Source organism: Diplotaxodon limnothrissa, linkage group LG3 (assembly GCF_057381915.1).
Source record: "Diplotaxodon limnothrissa isolate DT_005_m linkage group LG3, D_limnothrissa_male_GT1.1, whole genome shotgun sequence".
Lineage (NCBI taxonomy): Eukaryota > Metazoa > Chordata > Actinopteri > Cichliformes > Cichlidae > Diplotaxodon > Diplotaxodon limnothrissa.
In genome coordinates this window covers 26,523,094-26,546,091 of record NC_140598.1, presented here as the reverse complement: position 1 = coordinate 26,546,091, position 22,998 = coordinate 26,523,094, and the positions used below count along the sequence as shown (strand labels likewise).

General features: G+C 39.8%; 2 protein-coding genes across 2 annotated transcripts in view; both read left to right on the top strand.

Moving 5' to 3' along the window:
* Positions 1-22,998, top strand: part of LOC146635124 (low affinity immunoglobulin gamma Fc region receptor III-like) — a 114,186-nt gene that overhangs the window by 55,481 nt on the left and 35,707 nt on the right. The gene's annotated exons all lie outside the window — the stretch shown is intronic.
* LOC146635126 (Fc receptor-like protein 1) lies at positions 3,443-11,744 on the top strand. Its single transcript, XM_085349813.1, has 7 exons — positions 3,443-3,473; positions 4,261-4,296; positions 4,420-4,692; positions 4,772-5,017; positions 5,104-5,274; positions 11,458-11,544; positions 11,665-11,744. Exons 1-7 carry the CDS (start codon positions 3,443-3,445, stop codon positions 11,742-11,744), a joined length of 924 nt encoding a protein of 307 aa, XP_085205939.1.

The following is a 22,998-nucleotide window of genomic DNA, read 5'->3' as shown; positions in this document are numbered from 1 at the left end:
GAGCAAGAACTCCTGAGTGAGGGATTCCAGGAGTTTCAGAGTTTAATCAGAACGCAAGGGAACACTGCAAAGGCTGCAAAAGCAAGGAGAGAGGGCTGGCAGAAAGTTGCTGACAAATTAAACTCGTAAGTAATTTAATAATAACAATAATAATGGAGTGGATTGATATAGCGCTTTTCAAGGCACCCAAAGCGCTTTACAATGCCACTATTCAGTCACTCTCACATTCACACACTGGTGGAGGCAGCTACAGTTGTAGCCACAGCTGCCCTGGGGCAGACTGACAGAAGCCAGGCTGCCATATCGCGCCATCGGCCCCTCTGGCCAACACCAGTAGGCGGTAGGGTAGATTTATTATATTACACTATATTATCCAATATTATATTACATTATATTATGTTATATTATATCCTCTTTCACATTAGAGCCACAACAGGACCCACAAGAACATGGGAACAAGTAAAAGTGGAATATAGGAATATTCTACAGAATGGTAATATTTATCACTCATATTGCTTTTCGTCTCTTGAAAAGAGACCCTGAAATGATCTGTTTGTTTGTTCATAACAGCAACCAAGAAAAGGGCAGAGCAAAAAAAGACAGGTGGTGGTCCTGCACCCCCTCGTCAACAAGTTGGTTAAGTGAATAATACCCTCACGGGAAAATCGATATCTCTCAATGAGCACACTGTCGCGCTGAGCTAAAGGATCCTGTCTGTCCCGCAATATACGCTGAATTCTGAAAACTCTCCTTATCAATCTTGCACCTTCCGCAATGGGTGGCTCGCGTATACGGACAGGACATGGCTGCGACAGGCTTCCCAAATCCACCTTCGCTTTTATAGCCGTGGTCTCTCATCTTGATTACACAAAGTAATTTGCAATTACTACTCTGAAATATGAATTACATCTGTAATAATCACATACATGTAATAGAATGTTAATAGTACATTTCCCTTTTTTAGGAAATGACCTGTATGTATCTGTGTGACATCAATAACAGGATCAAGTGCTGCATTATCTTTAGTTACATTGATAATATTTATTTATGGTGAAACAGTGGTGGAATATCGCTGTTGCTTTCGTATAAATGAAGCGGACATACCTGAGTGGCCGCGATCTAATCCTGTTTACATAAAGTAAACCTGCTCCAGAGCAGGTTTACACTTACGGATCTGTTGCTATGACAGCAAGTCCCGGATGAGCTTCGGAGAACCGAACGATCCAAGATCACGCGTAATCGTCAACAATCAAATCCAGCTAACTTACTTAGCGAGGTACGAAGAACGGACCCCAGGTTGTTGATGTTTGTTTCTAAAGATGTTGTTGATGAGACTTTGTAGAAAGCAGCTGGTCTGAGTGATGTGATCAGAGTGCAGTAGATAATGTCTGACAGCAGTTTGAAGAGCAAATGGATTCTGTTCTGTTCTTCACTCATCACCTACCTGACAGCTGACACCTCACACCTGTTTCTCACCTGCAGGTCAACCAGGAGGATCTGTTGGACTGAAAGTCAGCGTGCCAGTTTTTGGTCTGCTTTTTGTTGTTGCTGTTGGTTTAACAGTCTAGAAAAAAGCAGACTTGACAATCCATCATCCTTCTGAATAGTCACTTGTTTGAAATGTCACAAAGCTTTTAATGGATTGACTCTGAGTCTCCTGCTGATGTTCCGAGTTCTCTGTGACAGAAAACAGATGAGCTCATGATAGACAGAAATTAATAATGCTGAGGATTCATTAGGTAGATGGCAAACTTGTAGATTTCGATTTGATTTTAAATTTGTTTGTGACGATGAAGTGAAGTTGGATTGTAGAGAATCCCACAAGATTAACTATCTGCTACACCCAAATGAAGTGTAACTCAGGTTACTAATATTAGAGTATTATGAAACCAAAGAAAATTCATGTAGGTCCAAAGGCTGTTTCCTCTGAAACTTCAACTGTGTCTTTCATGAAGGAGACTCAGGTTAAACATTTCAAGAGTTTGTTTGGTCATTGCTAATAAATGTTACAGTTTTCTTAATGTATGTATTTATGTGCTTTATTTGTTTGCTTGCTGTCACCGTGAAAGTTATTTTAATCAAAAGCTTTTTTTTAACCAGTTAATGCCGATTTTACCCACATTGGAATCATTCAAAAGCAAATGTAATAGTGTATCTGATTCAATATTCAATATACACACTGATATATTCCCAGACTTACAGTTTGTTATTCATGTAACAAGTTTTGTCTGACAAACAACATTTGTCAGACTGTTTTTATTTATTCTTTTTGTTTTACTGCATTTTCTTTCTCCAGTTGACAATTTTATTCATTTATGCTCTAAGAAAAATGTAGAGACATTTTCTTTGAAATTGAAACTGAATAACGGTAGTTAGCACTGCTGCCTCACAGCAAGCAGGTCATGAGTTCAGTTCCACCATCCGGTGGATTCTTTCTATGTGGAGTTTGCATGTTATTCCCATGTTTGCGTGGTTCCCTCCAGGTACTCCGGCTTTCTCCCAAAACATTGATTTCCCTATGAGATCCATAAAGTTATTCTTATATTTTTTTAGTTGTCTTAATATAAACACAGCTGATTAAGATCCCCCTCCAACTGCTCCAAGGCCTCCAGCAGTGCATCCAGACTAGATAAACAGATGGACAAAAAGTATGTTATTTATCTATTTCAGTTTTTGTTTCTTAAAAAAAATCACATGACTACTTAAGTTAGTTTCAGTTTTCCATTGCAAGAGTTCAGTTCAGAAACAAGCTTGTCAACATTTTCAATGTCCGTCCTATTTGTCTTCCTGTCTACTAAATGTATCGGAGTACTTTACTTTTCAACTACTTCCACTCAATGACACCTTAATGCTGCTGTCATACTATTCTTGAACACAAAGTTTTTCTTAATTAATTCATAAGTTTAAGTATTGAAACTCATTGATGACTGCATGAATAAAATGCTTTTTACTCCAAACTTTATCCACAGTGAAATAAAACACTACCAGTACCATTTTATCTCGGAAATGCACATGCCTTCCTCTTCATTTGTTTTGTTTTATAAACAAACCCAGGGGCTGTTATTCTGCTGCAATTAAAGTCCAACATCTCCCTCTAGTGGCCACATATAAAGCATGTGTGAGGATGGTGTTAATGTAAAATGTGAATCATAGTGTTCCAGTCAGTCATCAGTGTGTCTCTGCACAGCTGTAATTAAAATGTGTTCAGAGGGCCTCAGTGTCTGAATGGTTCCAGTTCAGCTCCATAACAGCAGCGTCCCTGGTTTGATTCCTGTGTTTCAGCTCATATCTGCCTCTCTCACTGAGGGGGACGTAACTACATGGAAAGGAAATACTTCTCACCTCTGTGTTTGAACCAATAGAAAGTTGGTGCTCAGAGGAAGAGGGCGGGCTTTACTTGGTGTCAGTGACAGAAAAAAAGCTCAAATGAGTGAGAAGGACGATGAAGGAAACATCTGTGCTGTGTCTGCTCTGTAAGTAGAATCTCTGTGTTTGTTTGAATTCTTGTACTTTGACTGTCTGCTCTCCTGATAACTGATGATGGAGGAGAAGACATGAAAAACAAATCAGGCTGAATTCAAGTTCAAACACCACGAGGACCAACTGCAGGTCTGAACTGACTCTTTATCTTTGCTCAGGAGTCGAGGAAACACAGCAGGCAGTGAAAAGATCAAATCATTCACTCGTTATATCAACACAGCTGCACAGTGGACACATGACTTTACTGTGTTATTTTAAAGTGGTGGATATTTTGTATATATTCTTATATACTACATGAACTGTAGTCAGTAAACATAAGCATATTCATATGATATTTTAGACATACAGTATCTACATAGTTCAGATTTTGCAGTCATAATGTACCGGTATCAATAATTTATTTAAGTTCTGATTTTGTTAGACAAACCAGGTATGTGAATACTTTCATGTCACCAACAAAATTCCACTAAAATATCTGGATGGAAATTGTTAATACAAAGAAACTACAAATAGTTAAGAATATACTTTTACACTTATATTCAAGTGGCTTCAATGAAGTGAAGTTCTGTTTGTGTGGAGTTGTTCTTTATGTTCATGGTAAATGGCCTGTATTTATATAGCGCTTTTACTAGTACCTAAGGACCCCAAAGCGCTTTACATATCCAGTCATCCACACATTCACACACTGGTGATGGCAAGCTACATTATAGCCACAGCCACGCTGGGGCGCACTGACAGAGGCATTCACCTCAAATCAACCTGAGTGTCATTTCTCTTTAGTTCTGATCTCACTGCTGAGCTGCACAACAAACCAAGGTCAGTAACCTTCTTCTGTCACAGTTTAAACCTGAGAAATGCTCACTGATATGACCTGATGGGGTTCATGTTTCACAATGTAAAGTCTAACAGATCATCAGTTTTTCATTGTAACCCTCACAGCTCGTCTGACTGTGAGTCCCAGCAGCTCTCAGTTCTTTGAAGGAGTCTTTGTGTCTCTGAGCTGTGAGGAGGACGACAGCTCTGCTGGATGGACTCTGAGGAGAAACACAAGCAGACGACAGAGGACTCAGTGTGGAAGAGATTGGGGAAAACCAACTGGTTCAACTAATACTTCCTGTAACATCAGTTACATGAATACCTGGGACAGTGGAGTTTACTGGTGTGAGTCCAGAGAGGGTCCCATCAGTAACATGGTTAACCTGACAGTCACTGGTAAGCTGAGTGTGTGGAGTTAGTGTTGATGAAGCTGTGTGTAAATGGATGAAATGCTGTAGTTTGTCTCTGTGTTGAGGTGGATCAGTGATCCTGCAGAGTCCTGTCCTCCCTGTGATGGAGGGAGATGACGTCACTCTGCTCTGTAAAACAAAGACCCCTCCCTCCAACCTCACAGCTGCTTTCTATAAAGATGGCTCCCTCATCAGGAAGCAGCCTACAGGTCACATGACCATCCAGCATGTTTCCAGGTCTGATGAAGGCCTCTACAAGTGTGACATCAGCGGTCATGGAGAGTCTCCATCCAGCTGGATCACTGTCACAGGTGACACACTCACCTGTCTGTGTTTCTGCAGCTTTCAACATTCACAATGTGACGACAACTTAATGACTGTGTTTGCTTTATTTTAGAGAATCACACCACCACACCTCCACCTACATCCACACCTCCACCTGGATCCACACCTCCTCCTGGTTCCTCTCTCATACCTGTGATATCATCTGTTGGATCAGTCTGTGTTGTGGTTCTGCTGGTGTTACTGGTTCTGCTGGTGAGACGATGTGTTCACAGGAAACCTGAAGGTGAGAGTCAGACTTCTGGATATTGCATATTTTACATGTGTGGTTTTATTTTATTGAGATTAGAATTTTTTTTTTAGCATTTTATATATATCTATATATCTATATATAGATATATAGAGATATATAGATATAGATAGATAGATAGATAGATAGTAGGGGTGCAACGATACACAAAATTCACGGTTCGGTTCGATACTTTGGTGTCACGGTTCGATATTTTTTCGATACAAAAAAATGCATAGATAGATATATAGAGATCTATCTATCTATCTATCTCTCTATCTATCTATCTATCTATTAGGGGTGCAACGATATTCGTATCGATATTGAACCGTTCGATACAGTGCTTTCGGTTCGGTACGCATATGTATCGAACAATACAACATTTGTAATTTATTTTATCAATTTTCCTTCTGACGATGCTGTCTGTGTTGAGCGCTCAGTGAATCTGTGTTCGACTACTCCGCCTAGGCTGCACTGTCCAGTGCAGATCCACTGAGCGCTCAACACAGACAGCATCGTCAGAGGGAAGAGCGCAGGGCAAGCTAGCGAGACAGAAGTTAAGCTCTCCTTTTAACATGGACCTCCCCCACCCTCATTCAGATCTGGCGTTTGGAATTATTTTGGTTTTCATGTGACGTATGACCCTGAAGGTAAGCGAGTCATGGACTAAAGTAAAACAGTATGTTGGATGTGCCATGCAATGCTCAATTACATTGGTGTGAACTAGTGTGTTAGCGCAGTTAGCTCGTTAACGTGTTGGCCGTCTAGCCCCATGCACGGGGCGATCCGCGCTAGCTCGTTAATGGAGATTTGCCGTGTTGTGGCGTTAAGGTCATTTCAACGAGATTAACCTGAAAGCACTAGTGGGAACACAACGAATATGACTGCACATTTACACCGACAACATCCTAGTGCAAAGACAAAAACAACAAGCATGCTACTAACTTTAGCCGAGTCATTTAGACAGCTGTTAGCACATGATTCTCCTTATGCTGCTGAGAATATAGCCCAGAAGAAGCGGATAGTATAGCTTTTATTTTGGAAAGAGACATTTCTCTGTAATAAACTCTCTTTTCCAAAGATGAGTGATTCCTCAATCAGATACAGGGCTCGCAATATCGCTAGCCCGACGTCCCGGAGCTACCGATTTTTTCAGTCGGGCTACCAAAATCTATCTCTGCCCTGCCCGTCGGGCTATTGTAGGAAGAAAAATATATGTCAATGCTTTTGCATTCTTTCAGAAATGTAGCTGGGTAATTATGTCATTGGCATCGGTGAGCCACTGTCAATATGTGACATATTGAAATCGCGTTTGAATTTGCGCTTGTTTTTTTGCTTTCACTTTGCAATCGTGCGAACTGTGTATAGAGAGCGACAGCACTGATCTGTGAGTGATGATAATTTGTGCACCAATTCCTCTGACATCGTCTTATTAATCGTTAGCTTACTATGCAAACATGACAAGTGAAATCTCCCGCAGCTTAAACATGTGAGAGGTTGATCGTGCAGAGAATCGCTGAGCTTATGTGAGTGAGCGTGTAAAAGCATTTCAGTTCTGCTGAGCCAAATAAGACAGGTCAGGGTGAAGAAGTGACAGCCAAAGAAAAGCTTACCACAAAACGGAGAAGTTATGACAAATCAGACTATGAGGCAAAAAGAAAGTGCAGCTTTATGGTTTCATGGACAAAAGAATTTCTGTGGCTGCAATATGACGAGCTAAATAACCAGGGCTGCACATAAGTGGTCCGCAGGTGCGCATTCGCTGTCAAAATAAAAAACACGCACAAGGGTTAGGGTTAAATTTAAAAACTGTACTTTTGAGTTAAAATATTTATTTATAATTTTAATAAATGACAAATTAAAAAGGCATGAACATTTTTTTGTATCGAAAAAATATCGAACCGTGACACCAAAGTATCGAACCGAACCGTGAATTTTGTGTATCGTTGCACCCCTAATATATATCAATCAATCAATCAATCAATCTTTATTTATAAAGCACTTTTCATACAGAAAAAATGTAGCACAAAGTAGCCCACCCCACCCTCCAACTCACTCCCCACACTCTCAATACACATATATCCCCCCACCCCCACCCACCCCCACCCACACACACATATATTAGGGGTGCTCTCTCTCTCTCTCTCTCTCTCTCTATATATATATATATATATATATATATATATATATATATATATATATATATATATATATATATATATATATATATATAGGGAGAGAGAGAGAGAGAGAGAGAGAGAGAGAGAGAGATACAGTGGGGCAAAAAAGTATTTAGTCAGCCATCGATTGTGCAAGTTCCCCCACTTAAAATGATGACAGAGGTCAGTAATTTGCACCAGAGGTACACTTCAACTGTGAGAGACAGAATGTGAAAAAAAAAAATCCATGAATTCACATGGTAGGATTTGTAAAGAATTTATTTGTAAATTAGGGTGGAAAATAAGTATTTTGGTCACCTCAAACAAGGAAAATCTCTGGCTCTCACAGACCTGTAACGTCTTCTGTAAGAAGCTTTTCTGTCCCCCACTCGTTACCTGTATGAATGGCACCTGTTTGAACTCATCATCTGTATAAAGACACCTGTCCACAGCCTCAAACAGTCAGACTCCAAACTCCGCCATGGCCAAGACCAAAGAGCTTTCGAAGGACACCAGGAACAGGATTGTAGACCTGCACCAGACTGGGAAGAGTGAATCTACAATAGGCAAGCAGCTTGATGTGAAAAAATCAACTGTGGGAGCAATCATCAGAAAATGGAAGACATACAAGACCACTGATAATCTCCCTCGATCTGGGGCTCCACGCAAGATCTCATCCCGTGGGGTCAAAATGATCATGAGAACGGTGAGCAAAGATCCCAGAACCACACGGGGGGACCTGGTGAATGACCTGCAGAGAGCTGGGACCAAAGTAACAAAGGTCACCATCAGTAACACACTACAACGGCAGGGAATCAAATCCCGCAGTGCCAGACGTGTTCCGCTGCTGAAGCCAGTGCATGTCCAGGCCCGTCTGAAGTTTGCCAGAGAGCACATGGATGATACAGCAGAGGATTGGGAGAATGTCATGTGGTCAGATGAAACCAAAGTAGAACTTTTTGGTATAAACTCAACTCGTCGTGTTTGGAGGAAGAAGAATACTGAGTTGCATCCCAAGAACACCATACCTACTGTGAAGCATGGGGGTGGAAACATCATGCTATGGGGCTGTTTTTCTGCCAAGGGGACAGGACCACTGATCCGTGTTAAGGACAGAATGAATGGGGCCATGTATCGTGAGATTTTGAGCCAAAACCTCCTTCCATCAGTGAGAACTTTGAAGATGAAACGAGGCTGGGTCTTCCAACATGACAATGATCCAAAACACACCGCCCGGGCAACAAAGGAGTGGCTCCGTAAGAAGCATTTGAAAGTCCTGGAGTGGCCTAGCCAGTCTCCAGACCTCAGCCCCATAGAAAATCTGTGGCGGGAGTTGAAAGTCCGTGTTGCTCGGCGACAGCCCCAAAACATCACTGCTCTCGAGAAGATCTGCATGGAGGAATGGGCCAAATTACCAGCTACTGTGTGTGCAAACCTGGTAAAGACCTATAGTAAACGTTTGAACTCTGTTATTGCCAACAAAGGTTATGTTACAAAGTATTGAGTTGTATTTTTGTTATTGACCAAATACTTATTTTCCACCCTGATTTACGAATAAATTCTTTACAAATCCTACCATGTGGATTCATGGATTTTTTTTTTTCACATTCTGTCTCTCACAGTTGAAGTGTACCTCTGGTGCAAATTACTGACCTCTGTCATCATTTTAGGTGGGGGAACTTGCACAATCGGTGGCTGACTAAATACTTTTTTGCCCCACTGTAGATATAGATATAGATATATATATATATAGATATAGATAGATATAGATAGATATATATATATATAATGTACTGTATAACAGTACTGCTTTACATTTATGGAATATCAGTTTTTATAATTCTATCTCAGTGATGTCCTCTATGCATGTTGTATTTTGCAGAGAATGATCCAGCTGCAGAAGATGTCAGTTATGGACAAATTATGGTCAGAGAGAAACAGAGTGAATTAAAGATGAGAGGTACTGCTGCGTTTCTTCATCTCCATCATGGTTTAATTTTATAGCCAGACACTAAGGATTTGGTTTAGTGGCTTTTAAAAAAATATTGTTCACCATGTGAGTTGCATGCTGTCATTTCCTGATAAGCATGAGGCTGATGGGAATATTATGAGTTTCACTAATTTGTTGTTGTATCAGTGCTGTCAAGTGATCACCACCAAGTGATGAATTGATTAAGATGGTGAGAAAGGCTGTCAGGCAGACCTGGAAAACCTAAAAATTAATAAAAAGAAATTGGGAATATGTGGCAGATGCTCCTGTTCATAGGGTTTTTAACTCCCATGTGAGGAAAGCTTTTCCTGGCATCCTGGTGGAGGTTGAGAACATTTGGTCTAAATGGATGACTTGGAGGTCACAGCTAGCAGGAGCTAGGGTCACAATGTTGTTGGTGCCTGTCGATGCCCAGATTTCATACAATGATATGAAAAGCAGAGTAAAGGGGTAATTAATTAACCTCTGCCTCTAAAAATCTTTCAGTGTCCATTACCTGAGGCCATTAATGCTCTGCATTGGCCTAGATATCTTAAAAACCTCAGATGATTTAATAAAAAAAATCTTATTTCAGCAAATAAGTGGTAAATAATGTTAGTGCTAATAAAGTGGCAGGCAAATAACATCCAAGATAATCCTGTGGCCATGGGCTGTGGTTCGTGGTTCAGCTGTAAGAGATAGAGGTGGGGCAAGATGGCTGAGGGCACAGCCTCATGTGATCATGACCACAGTGCTGGAGTCTTTGAGTCGCAGTTCTTTCACCAGCCCGAAGAAGTACGCAAGGGAGGTATGGTTCAGGTTATGGTTCAGGGTACGACTTTGGCAGTGAACGGATGCAGCCTCACATAGGATATGTGGTGGCAGGGTTTGTGAATTGGGTGTAGGGAGGAGTTGGGTTGGATGGCTGAGGGCTCAGCAGGTACAGCAGCACACCTTGTGTGTGCTAATTATGTAATCATGTTTTCTTCCTTAGATTTGTAGCAGAAACGGAGGAGTGATTGGGTTTCACTGGGGGGAGATGATACGAGTGGAACAAGCTGGGCTGTCTGCAAAGACAGTGGAGCTCCATCCAAACAAATTCTTGGAACTGTGTTGAGTTGTAAATACTGTAAATAAGGCACAGTGTGTAGAAAAGCTCATTGCTTACTGCTGTCAATAAAAACAACCTGCTATAAAAAAAGTCTGCTTCCAGCAGGCCACTCATGTGAATGTCTGTTGTCAGATTGTTAGTTGCTAGTGCACTGGGTCCTGGGTTCCTCCTGGTATACAACAATGCCCTGCCTCATGTAGTGAGAGTGTGTGAATGTGTGTGTGTGTCAATGGATGAATGACTGAATGTAGTGTAAAGCGCTTTGGGATCCTTAGGGACTGAGTAAAGCACTATACAAATACAGGCCATTTACCATTTATCCAGGGGGTTCCTTGAAGAATTAAGGAATTGATACCATTGATTGGCCCTGACACTCACCTGACCTAAATCTTAAAGAACATCTCTCGGATGTTATTTTTCAATCCATCTAATGCTTCATGGTTGCATCTCAGACTGTCTAGATCTACAGTACATGTTCATAATGAAGGATTTGACAGATCAACAGTGGGACTCGGGTGTTTCAGGGGGGCATAACGAGACTGAACACACCAATGAGTCAGTACTGACTTTTTTAAAATTCTGTTTAAAAACCACACAAACTACTTCCTCTTGCTGATTCCAGATCAGGCAGTAACAGTGTTCATGTTGTCAGAACAAGTTTGCTTTTTGCTCTGTGGTGAAATATGTCAGCCTGAAAGAAGACAGCAGCTTTGTGGTCGTCTGCCCTCCTTTTCATGCAAACATCCCCCCAAGGTTCTGTGTGGTTACTGTGTTTCACAGAAGAGCTGCTGAAAAGGGGGGAAGAAACTATGCAGCTATAAAAAGATTTTTACTTAATCTCTTCATGAAGAACAGGACAAATATTTTGCCATAGCTGCAGTATAGAAAAAACCAGTAATGTAATGTGTGTAAATTCTTAATTTCTGCATTTTACTCTGCAGAGAGCGATTCAACTACAATCTACTCAGAAGTGAGAACAGGCGACTTCTGCTATGGACCGAAAACCACCAGATCAAGTAGTCCCAAAGGTACAGCTGCTCTTTAACTTTGTACAGAGCCGAGCAAACCACATCTTCACTGAGGCTCAGTAAGTCTAATCTCTGTCAAAAACAATACTGTAATGTTGTTTGAACTGTGTTTGTGTTCAGAGTTTAAACCAGAGACAGACGCCATCTACTCTTTACTGGTCCACCAGTCCAACCACTCATGTCCACCTGCTGGTCTCTAACTGGTCCCCCCAGCACCTCAGACCAGAGGGTATCCACACAGAATCATTAAGCTCTGGTGGTGTTCAATATAATGATGCATATGGAGCAGCAGTGCAGTAGCTTCTCTGAGTAACTACATGTCATTCTTTTGTTTTCTCATAACGAATGACTATAAGGAATCATGTTTCGTCGTTTTGGCTAAATTATGTGGCCTAAATATCACATCCTATTTATAACTGGTGCTTTAACTGTGTTTGTTACAAAATCAGCAATGATAAATAATATAAATATGTTCATGTGATTTTGTATCTTTGATGACTTTTACTGTTATTTATATTGTATCCATGTTTGTCGTCTCCTGCAGCAGCGATGTAATTTCTCTGAAGGACTAATAAATGTTTGTATCACTGTGTTTTTCTCTCACGGGTTCAAAAAGACATTAAATGGAAAACTTGACTTGTTGGTTGTGGCTAACTGATACACATCTCTCTTCAGTACAGAATAAACTGAATAACCACAGACTCAAAACAGCGATGAGTGGCTGAAAACTGCACAGAAAAACCCTTCAGTACAGGATGTGCACGTTTGAGACCAAAGAGTTTAATTTACATATTTATTTTTATATCACCCAAAAACCAGACAGCACCAGCTCACGTGGTAAAAAAGAGAAAAGATGTTGATGTTTGTTAATTTTTTCTAAACAAAAACACTAAAAAAGTGACTTCTCAGCTGACACGAAGCGTTTATTTTCCGATTCACTAAACGTGAACGTGACTCACACTGGTCATGTTTCCTGATCCAGCTCTGAGCTCCTCCTGTTAAATCTGTCAGTGCACTTTGAAATGGTCTCGAATCACATTTAAAGTCTGCTTCCATCCATCGTTAGCCTGCGTAGCTGTAAACAGGATGTGAAGCCACAAAGGGGTCTGAGCTGATGTTCAAACAATATTCAAAAACAGTTTGTCTTCAAACTGCAGAGTAACAGAACAAGTGCTGAGTGGGTTTGCTTAGCTTTGTCTCACGTTGAGGCAGCACACTGTCCTCAATTTAACAGCAGGAAATAAAAGAGATGAGCTCTGCAAACACATGAGAAGGTGACCTAAACTAAACTTGTCACCACAGATGTTTAGTATGACAGGCCACTAAAAAAGCCATCTAAGCCTTTAAGATGGGGCTCCTGTCACATCAGTTCACTGCTGGTAACATTAAACTGGGGCCTCTGGAAACACTTATCTTCACAAACTGCCGTCACACAACTCAGGACTCGAATGTGAGGCTGAAACAGACGTGGGTCATCCCAAAAACAATTAACAATCACATTTTATATGATCTATAAAGCTGCTGCTGTTTTCTTCCTGTTAAAAACGAGTTCTTTCTTCCCACGGGCACTAACTGCTGCTCACAGGGATTGCCTAATGGTTGTGGTTTTCCTTTGGCTTATCTACTATATACAGATGCCTAGAGTCTGCTGCTGTTGTTAATTAGTGATATAAAAATAAGACAGAATTAACATGAATACCTAGATTTGCATTCAGTTATTTTCTATGAAGCTGTAGGCACTGGGGGACACATTTAGTGGGGGGTTGAAAGCATCTTGAGTATCAGACGCTCAGTTTTTCACATTCTGATGAACTCGTTGTAGGTTGAGCTAATAAGTTATAACCATTAAACATGGAAGTGATGAGTGAGCAGCTCCCTTGCTTGAATTGGAAGTTTGAATTGGTTATAGATCACCTGGCTGAGGATGTGACCCATGCTCCAAGAGCCAGAGTCCCTGCTGCAGCAGCCTGGGTTTAAATTGTGGCTGGGGTGTTTCCTGCAGATGTTCCCTCTACTTTACTGTCCGAGCCAATAAAGATAAAAACAAAAACTTGGATGCCACAGACAAACTGCTCACCCATCAAAACTCTCTAGCCTTGCTCTCTGTAGAGTCTTTGGCAGCATTGCTCAGATCCAAAGTGAACACCCCTTTTTTCCTTTAGCTCACTAAACATTTAAAATGTTGCTGCCACGATTACTTGATAATAAACTGTCTGAAAAACAAACTGTTGTAAAGTTAATGTCGACAGGTTCCCATACATTTTGCACAAATGACAGGGAGCAAGGTCAGGAAGTACAAGTGGTTTTTTTAATAAGCCTTTTATAATCAGCAGCAATAATTTACTCTGGAGAAAATATTTGCAGCTTTAATTTAACTTATGAGCAAAATGTACGGTGCATAACTAAATGTAGACTTTTGGTTTACAAGTTAAACTCATGACGGAGCTCTTATAAGCCACAGAGCTTTAAAGCCAGGTTGCTTCTAACTTCTCCTTTCTGCACGGCCGCAGCTTCCTCATAGAAGTTCTGCTTTCGGCTATGATATTTCATAATCGAGTATATCTTTAGTAGTATTGTGCAATGCTAGAAAACTTGAAACTACCCCGATACCAAGTAAATACAGGACAAGTATGACCAATAAGAGTGCAGATACTGATATGTTTATTTTATGAAGGCAGATTATGTCAGTGAGAGTGTGTCATGGTCCTGGGTCGTTGGGTTTATGAAGTGATTTATATTTCCTGTTTTATTGTGACAGTCTTGTGCACTTTGCGTTCCTCGATCTTGTTGTTTCTTGATTTGTTCCTCCCGTGTTTCCAAACTGAGTATTTATTATTTAGACTATTTACACCTGACTTTCAGTATTTTTGTGGATTAAAGCAATAAAGTTTACGTTTGTTTAAGTTAACTTCTTTTCGCTGCAGTGCTGAGTTTAGGTTCATCTTTTGCCCAACACGCAACGAATCCTGACACTGTTTGAATTCTTGACTGTCTGCTCTCCTGATAACTGATGATGGAGGAGAAAACATGAAAACATGAAAAACAAATCAGGCTGAATTCAAGTTTGGTGGATCTTTATATTGTGAACCTTTATGAACACATTTTTCTCACCTTTTCCTCTTGTAATGTCTCAAACTGAGATTGATATGGAAGTAGAATCATATTTAGCTTCATGAAGATTGTTGCTGACTTCAGTAAAATGGATTATGATTACGGAGCATGTGGGGGATGATCAGCAATGTATAAATGTGGATTGTTGCAACAGTAAAACATTACAGTTTGATTATCACAGTCACATGTGTTTACCATCAACATGTGTGTTTAACTCTGTACTTACTGAGTGTTGTTCCCTGTGAGCTGGACTGTGTGTTTGTGGTCTGTGGTTAACTGAAGCTAACAGCTCTGCAGTCGTCCAGCATCCTGTTTCTGATAGAAAGAAAACACTTCAGCTGCAGCTGTTTCAACACAGAGCTGCTCATTTTAAACACAGGAAGGAACACGGAGACATCATCTGGAAACTCTGCACACAAACTATCAGTTCATTCAAAGTTAATGATGAATTACAACAAGAACTTATTCAAATATTTTTCACCATTTTATTTTATTTTATAAATACACCCTTTAGACTCAGGCGCATATTCACTTCGCACCAACATTTACATTATTTCCTCAAACCTTATTCTGAATCTGCTGGAAGGTGGTTTGTCTAATAATAGTGTTCATGCTGTGAGAACATGGTCTGTCTGGTCTTCTGGTCTGTGGTGAAGTGTCGAACAGATGATGGCAACTTTGTGGTCGTCCATCTTGTTTTTCACAGAAACACTCACAAGTTCTTTGTGGTCTCAGATGTGAAGGTAAGAAAACTGTGAGAATCTGCTTTGGTTTATTAAAAATAATCTCTTCATGAAGCTGCAGGTACAGCCCAGGTACAGCTGCTGAAGATATGTTTATGGAGTTTTTCTTTTCACTGAAATAGACTCAAACTCAAGAATCACACGGGTCCTTGAGGCCATGCAAAGTAAAAAACATTCAAATGTATGATTTTTTTTCTAATAATATAAAGATGATTACCCATAAAGGAAATGAAGGTATTGTTAGTGTAATCTAAAATTGTTGCTTGTCTACTCCATGGCTACTCCGTCCAGGTGGTGCACTTATCTTGGCCTAATCAGAATACTGCTGCCACCAGTTTCAGTCAAACGAGATACTTTTGTCATATTTTTAATTAGTTTATAGAAGACATATTTACATGCATATATAATGTAAATTTGTTCATCTTAGTAATATAACATATAAGTTATGGCACTGCCAATATGCAGTGTATATAATATCCTCCACTGGGTCCAAGAAAATATGGAGCTTAACCAAAGTAGGGTTTGATAAATGTGTCTCGTCCCCTGAACGCTCACTGTGGTCGCTGTCCATGGTTCTGATCTCCAACTACCTCACTGAACGACCACACTACGTCAGGCTGAAGGACATCACGTCTGACACAGTGGTCAGCAGCACCACAGGGAACTGTGTTGTCCCCTCTTCTCTTCACCCTGCACACCTCTAACATCTGCTACAACTCTGAATTATGCCACATTCAGAAGTTTGCGGATGACACGGCCATCATGGGGTGTATCTGGGATGATCAGGAAGAGGAGTACAGAAGTCTGGTGAGGAACTTTGTCGCATGGAGTCACACAAACCACCTGCAACTCAACACCTCAAAGACCAAGAAACTGGTTATGGACTTCAGGAGGTCCAGAGAAGGTCCACTGCCAATTCAAATAGAGGGAGCGGAGGTGGTGGTTGTCAACAAGTACCTCAGGCTGTGGGTGACAACAAACTGGAGTGGTCATACAACATGTAGCACCTGAATAAAAAGGCCAAAGCAGACTGTGTTTCCTCAGGAGACTGAAGTCTATGCTATATTTATGCTTATATCCTTAATGTCTTGATTTGTATTCTTACTTCTTTACTATGCAAATGTCTGTCTGTGTTTTGCTACTGGAAACTGAATTTCACAGAGTCTAAACTGTAGTGACATAAAACTACTGTAACAAACGGTGCTGAAGAGAATAAAGAATGAATGGAGATGAAGCTTGACATGTAAATAGTTTGTGTTTTTGTCCTGAAACACTGTTTGCAGTGATGTGGTGTGCCTGTGTTATGTGATCATACAAACCTGCATAGTCCCGACCTTGCTCTCTGTTATTTGTGCAAAATGCTTAGAACCTGTTGACATCAGTTGTGCAACCATCTGTTCTTCAGCAAGAGCCTTAAAGAGGAGTTAGCCAGGATTTGAGCAGTGTTTTCAAGGACTTAGCTGATGGGTGAGCAGGTTGTGCTTTTGTTTTGAAAAATTAAAATGTACATCCTGCTGCACTGGAAGAGATTTCAGAATGAGGATTTCTACAAATGCTTCAACTTATCACAGAATTGAAAAATGTTGTTTTAGAGAAACGTTTTGTTGTGCTCAATGTGCAGTTGCAGTCTGACAAATGCAAAAATTAGCCTGGAACATATGAGGGGAAGTTCACAGACTTCATGACAAGTGACAAAACGAAACGGAAACTATACGAAAAAAAAAGAGCTAATAGGGGGAAATGCAGGTTGCTAGGTGGAATTAATTTAGGCTAAAAATTAAAGAAAGTAAAAATAAATACAAGACACGAGGGACAAAAGAATACCAAAATAAAACAGGAAGTGATATGAGAAACAAATTAATTATTATAGCATCTACCTTACAATATAAAATGCCTTGAGGCAAGTCTTGTTGTGATTTTGTGTCATATAAATAAAACTGAATTGTATATGAACACCTAACACAAAAATGAACTTTTGGCCGACCAACCCATAGAAAAAGACGAAGAAGAAGAGGAGGCGGAGGACGGTGTTGTGCCAAAAAGTGATTGTCTGCCAAAAACTGATTTCCGGTATTTGCCAAAAAGCGATTGCTCATATTTAAAGTGGTATAAGTAACTTGTTGGGCTATAATATGTTAAACATATGTCAAATGCATCCCTTATGGATGACATAAAGTCATCTTGAGCCACAAACAACATTCGTGTAGCAAGATACAAGCCGCAATCAGTTTTTGGCAGCGACTTTTATATAACCTTTATTTATGCAGTAAAAAAAAATCTCATTAACATTAAAAATGTATTTTGTAAGAGTAAGTTGCCCAACAGGACAGCAGAAATGGCAGCAAATATTACAATAGTTCTGTAAAAATATTTTAAGTGGGGATAAAGGACCGGATTGGTTATAATGTAAGTACAAGTTGTAAAGATACTTAAAAAACAGATAATTTTTTAATTCTTTATGTAACCCCTTTGTATCCCCTGTTCACCGAAGTCTATTTACGAACATACGTAAAGATATTACACATAAAAAATACACAGAAACACTGGAAATCAGTTTTTGGCAGACAATCACTTTTTGGCACAACAACGGCTCAGTAAGAATTTTCAGTTAGATCGCTTCCTCATGTAGGATGGTCGGGGCAGCCTCACGAACAAAGATTGAAAAATCCGAGATGGAGGCATTCATTAAGCTAAATCTTTTAATCTGTATTCCCACTGTGGTGTATTTAGGACTTGCTAAATAATCCGTGGACACAGCAGTGACCAAGCTCTATTAATGAAGAGCCTGCAGAGGTGTTTTTACCCACAACAAAGGTAGCATTGCACCGCTCTGCTGCTGATCAGTGAATGGCTTTAGCTTGTAAAGAAGTAAAATAAAACTTCTTGACACAGCTGTCGGATGGCGAGAGTACAGTCAAACCTCCGAAGCATAAACGCGTCACACCACGAATGTGGAAGTGTTTGTCAAAGCTGTTACGACTGCGATGGCTGCTGAAAATTATCTACCGTTTTACTCGACTTTTCTGTTTGCTGTCGTGTGTGCAGGTTACATTTAGTTGTTATAAGGTCAAACATGTTTTAAACCTGCTGTTTTTTTAAATCCTGTTTGTAACAAAGGAAAGTAGCGTTTGGTTTAAGAGTGACTCGGTTACTGGCATTTCTGGCGGCACCTACAGATGCCACAACTTACAGCAGTTTTGTCAGTAATGCGTTAAAGAGTGATGTTGAATTGAACTCCAGAGTAGGGCCGCAACGGTTCAACGAGTATTTCAAACAATTCAACTATATTAAAATTATCCACACATAACTGTTAACTTTTAAATTATAAAGCAGGCGGACTGCAGCCGTCCTATTTTACAGGGCATGAGGTGTAGATCAGATTAATTTCAAAGCTTTTGTAACATTTTTCAGATTTGAAAGTGAAACAATATAAAATATCGTCTCAATTAAATTGTGTTAGTATTTAAAAACATTTCACAAGTAAATAAATATGGGATAGCTCAGTAGGTAGATTAGTGGCCCCATGATCGAAAGGTCAGGGGTTGGATTCCCCTGAACAGCCTGACCCTGAGTAAATTACCATCCCTACACACTGCTCTGCCCAGTGGCTGCCCACTGCTTCACTAAGTGACTGGGTCAAATTTTCCCACGGGGATCAATGAAGTATACATTATGTACGTGGGCCAGTAAAGCTCTGAGCTGCTGATTTTAGGTTAGACCGTAATAATAATTAATGTCTACTTCATGATTGTGTCTTATTTTTAGCAGGACAAAAACTTTGCATCAAAGCACAGGGCAAACTTCAGGATGCTGACATGCTTGTTTCTCTTGACTGCAGCCACCACACTCTCCTTTAGGTGTCCAGAAAATGTTTTATTTAAAAACTACAATTTAATATTGCAGATAAATACATGCCGGGGGGGGGGGTGAACAATCGGACTGACGAAACAAAGAACATTGCAATTTCTAGAATGAAAAGAAATGAGCAGTTCACTTTTAAATGACCTGTATTTATTTTTTCTTTCTGGGTAGAGCTTGCCTGGTTCTTTGTGTTCTTGGTGCTGAGGATCTGTGTCTGGAGACGGGTTAGTAAACTGAGCCATGAACATCCTGGTGTATGTCCCAGGTTGGTTGAGGTGATGCAGGATGAAGTGCAGTCCCATACTGATGCATCCTCAGCTGACTGGTTTGCTCAGTAGTGAACCTGCAGGATGTCCAGCACCGGCTCTGATGTCCTTCAGGTGTCTCAACATGAGTCTTTCAAAGGACGTCATGACCACAGACGTCAGGGAGACAGACCTGTAGACATTTAATCCTGTGATAGTGGACTTCTTTGAGACTAGCAGATTACAAGTATTACATTTTTACTATTGTTGTCATTCGCTGCCACCATCTCAGAGCTCTTTATATTTTCTGTGGGTGGTTCATGGTTATTGCTAATTAGTGGCTCTGTTGGTAGAGAGGCTCATTTACCAACTGGAAAGTCAGGTGATCGATCACTGGCTCCTGTAGTCTGCGTGCCAAAGTATCCTTGGACAAGTATTTTCTTCTTAGGATGAACCCTGAGTTGTTCCTGATCAGAGTGTGAGAGTGCAAATCGTAGAAAACGCTTAGCCGTAGAAAAAAGTTATGACTGTGTGTGTGTGAATGATCAGCTGAGGAGAAGGTTGTTATTTGAGTAACAGTCATGTAGAAAGAAATATACTGTGTATGTATCAGATACACATCTGGATATCAGATAAAGAATAACTATACAGTTTTGGTTAGTCTGAAGTTTGCTGACTGGTAATTATGTGGTGATGCAGCTCATGCCATGTAATAGAGTAACACAGAAGTAATGTAACTAGTAATAATGACCCCAATACTTGTGTGATGGCAGCATGGGCCTGGGAGGGCTCTAATGAACTATTTGACAAAGAAGTGTAATGTGTGTGTCAGTGTGATGTGTTGTAGTTTCAGGAGTCAGTATGCAGCTACAAACCTTTTTGGCTACGTTCACACTGCAGGCAAAAGCGCATCAAATCCGACTTTTTTGACCCTATGCGACCCATATCCGATCATGGTGTGACAGTGTGAACGGCACAAATCCGTTATTTTCAAATACTCTGGTTCAAATGATCTGGGTCACTTTCGTATGTGGTACTGACTCCGATACTTATCTGATGTTTTAGAAAGCGACTGCTGTTTGAACGGTCATGTCGCTGACACAAAACATGCGCCAATTACACTCAAAAAAATGAAACGTTGACTTTAATTAAAATTATTTTGTCAACAGGTTCCACGAAATTGAATGTTAGTTTAAAGCAAAAATCTTTAGTTCATCTAATTTAAAAAAAAAACTACTTAAGATTAACAAGACATATTTAAGACGAACTAAATCAAGTTATGTTGTATGAACATAGATGATATATTTACAGGTTAGATAGTTTAGATTAGTTACTTCAACACGTTTCTTATTTGTGGCAGTAAAATGTTAAATTTAAGTTAGATTAATTCAAATATTATATTTTCAGCCACCTTGTGCTTTATTAATTAGTTTTACATAAATCTATTTTGTCAACAGGTTCCACACAAATGAATTAAGTACATCCAACTTGTTTTTTAAAATTTCTTTTATTGCCAACACATTCAGTGAGCATTTGTGTAAACCCAGTCCAAAATAAAACACAACAGCTCATTAGGGTTAGTAATTAACAGTATGTAGACAGATGCAACATCAAGACTTTAAATTAAATGTCTGTATCTGCCAGAAATAGAAGAGAAAAAAAAACCCATTGAAGATCACATAACACATTGATAAGATGACACTTGAGTTATGCACATGTGATGCTAGTAAGGTCTGTGAGTGTTTTTTTCTTTTAGTGTCTAAAATGGATAGCAAAGTTGCTATTTGCAATGATTGCTTAGGGTCAGTCCAGTAACACAACGACAATGAAGTGCTTGCCTTTAACAATGCAAAGTGAAGTGTCCACCTCAACAGCCACAATTAAAAAAATTAATTAATGTAATAATAATGATAATAATAATAATAATAATAATAATAATAATAATAATAAATAGTCCACTGATATTAGCAACCAAAGAAAATTACATCACCATCCCAAATAAAACTTTAATAAAACATGCCAACATTATGGTCTAACAATAAAACAGCTTGTCAGCGTTCAGTTTTTTGCAACAGCACAGCAGTAACCATTTAACACTTGCCACTGTCAACATTTATTTTACCAGTGTTTGGGCAAAAAAACTTCAGTTGTAAACATTTTAACATGGAAACAATTGTTCGTCTTTAAAAGTCCGCAAAATATACATTCATCCTGCATTCCTAACTTACCCTTATTCTTAGTATGTATTGCAATTACCTTTACAATGCACACAATGTAACACAAACTGAATATGAACATATTTCCACCTCATAACAATATGCCTTGAACGCTAATATACACACCACCCTTCAACATTTCTGGTGCAGTATCATCTCTCAATTAAATCCTTTAAATCTCAATACTTTTGATGGTTTCTTACTAGCCCCCCCACAAGAGTAAAATCTCTCAAATTGTAGTAGTTTACAAACTTTTCAAAATGTTCTAAATTTCTCTTAAATGTAATTTTCCCTTTATCTGTCATTTACAAATTACCATTTTATTCCCATTCAGCCTCCGAAAAACTTCTGTCCATCTGACAGAACATTCATCATCCAAATTAAGGGTTGGCTTATTCATTCAGTTTATTCTTGAGCAACTGTACCTTGGTCAAGAGTCTGCTGACATACAGATGAAGGAAGAGCTTTTGAAGTACTTCAAAGAAAGCTTTCAGTCTCGAGGTTAACTGAGATTCAGTGCATACAGTGGGGCAAAAAAGTATTTAGTCAGCCACCGATTGTGCAAGTTCCCCCACTTAAAATGATGACAGAGGTCAGTAATTTCCACCAGAGGTACACTTCAACTGTGAGAGACAGAATGTGAAAAAAAAAAATCCATGAATCCACATGGTAGGATTTGTAAAGAATTTATTCGTAAATCAGGGTGGAAAATAAGTATTTGGTCAATAACAAAAATACAACTCAATACTTTGTAACATAACCTTTGTTGGCAATAACAGAGGTCAAACGTTTACTATAGGTCTTTACCAGGTTTGCACACACAGTAGCTGGTATTTTGGCCCATTCCTCCATGCAGATCTTCTCGAGAGCAGTGATGTTTTGGGGCTGTCGCCGAGCAACACGGACTTTCAACTCCCGCCACAGATTTTCTATGGGGTTGAGGTCTGGAGACTGGCTAGGCCACTCCAGGACTTTCAAATGCTTCTTACGGAGCCACTCCTTTGTTGCCCGTGTTTTGGATCATTGTCATGTTGGAAGACCCAGCCTCGTTTCATCTTCAAAGTTCTCACTGATGGAAGGAGGTTTTGGCTCAAAATCTCACGATACATGGCCCCATTCATTCTGTCCTTAACACGGATCAGTCGTCCTGTCCCCTTGGCAGAAAAACAGCCCCATAGCATGATGTTTCCACCCCCATGCTTCACAGTAGGTATGGTGTTCTTGGGATGCAACTCAGTATTCTTCGTCCTCCAAACACGACGAGTTGAGTTTATACCA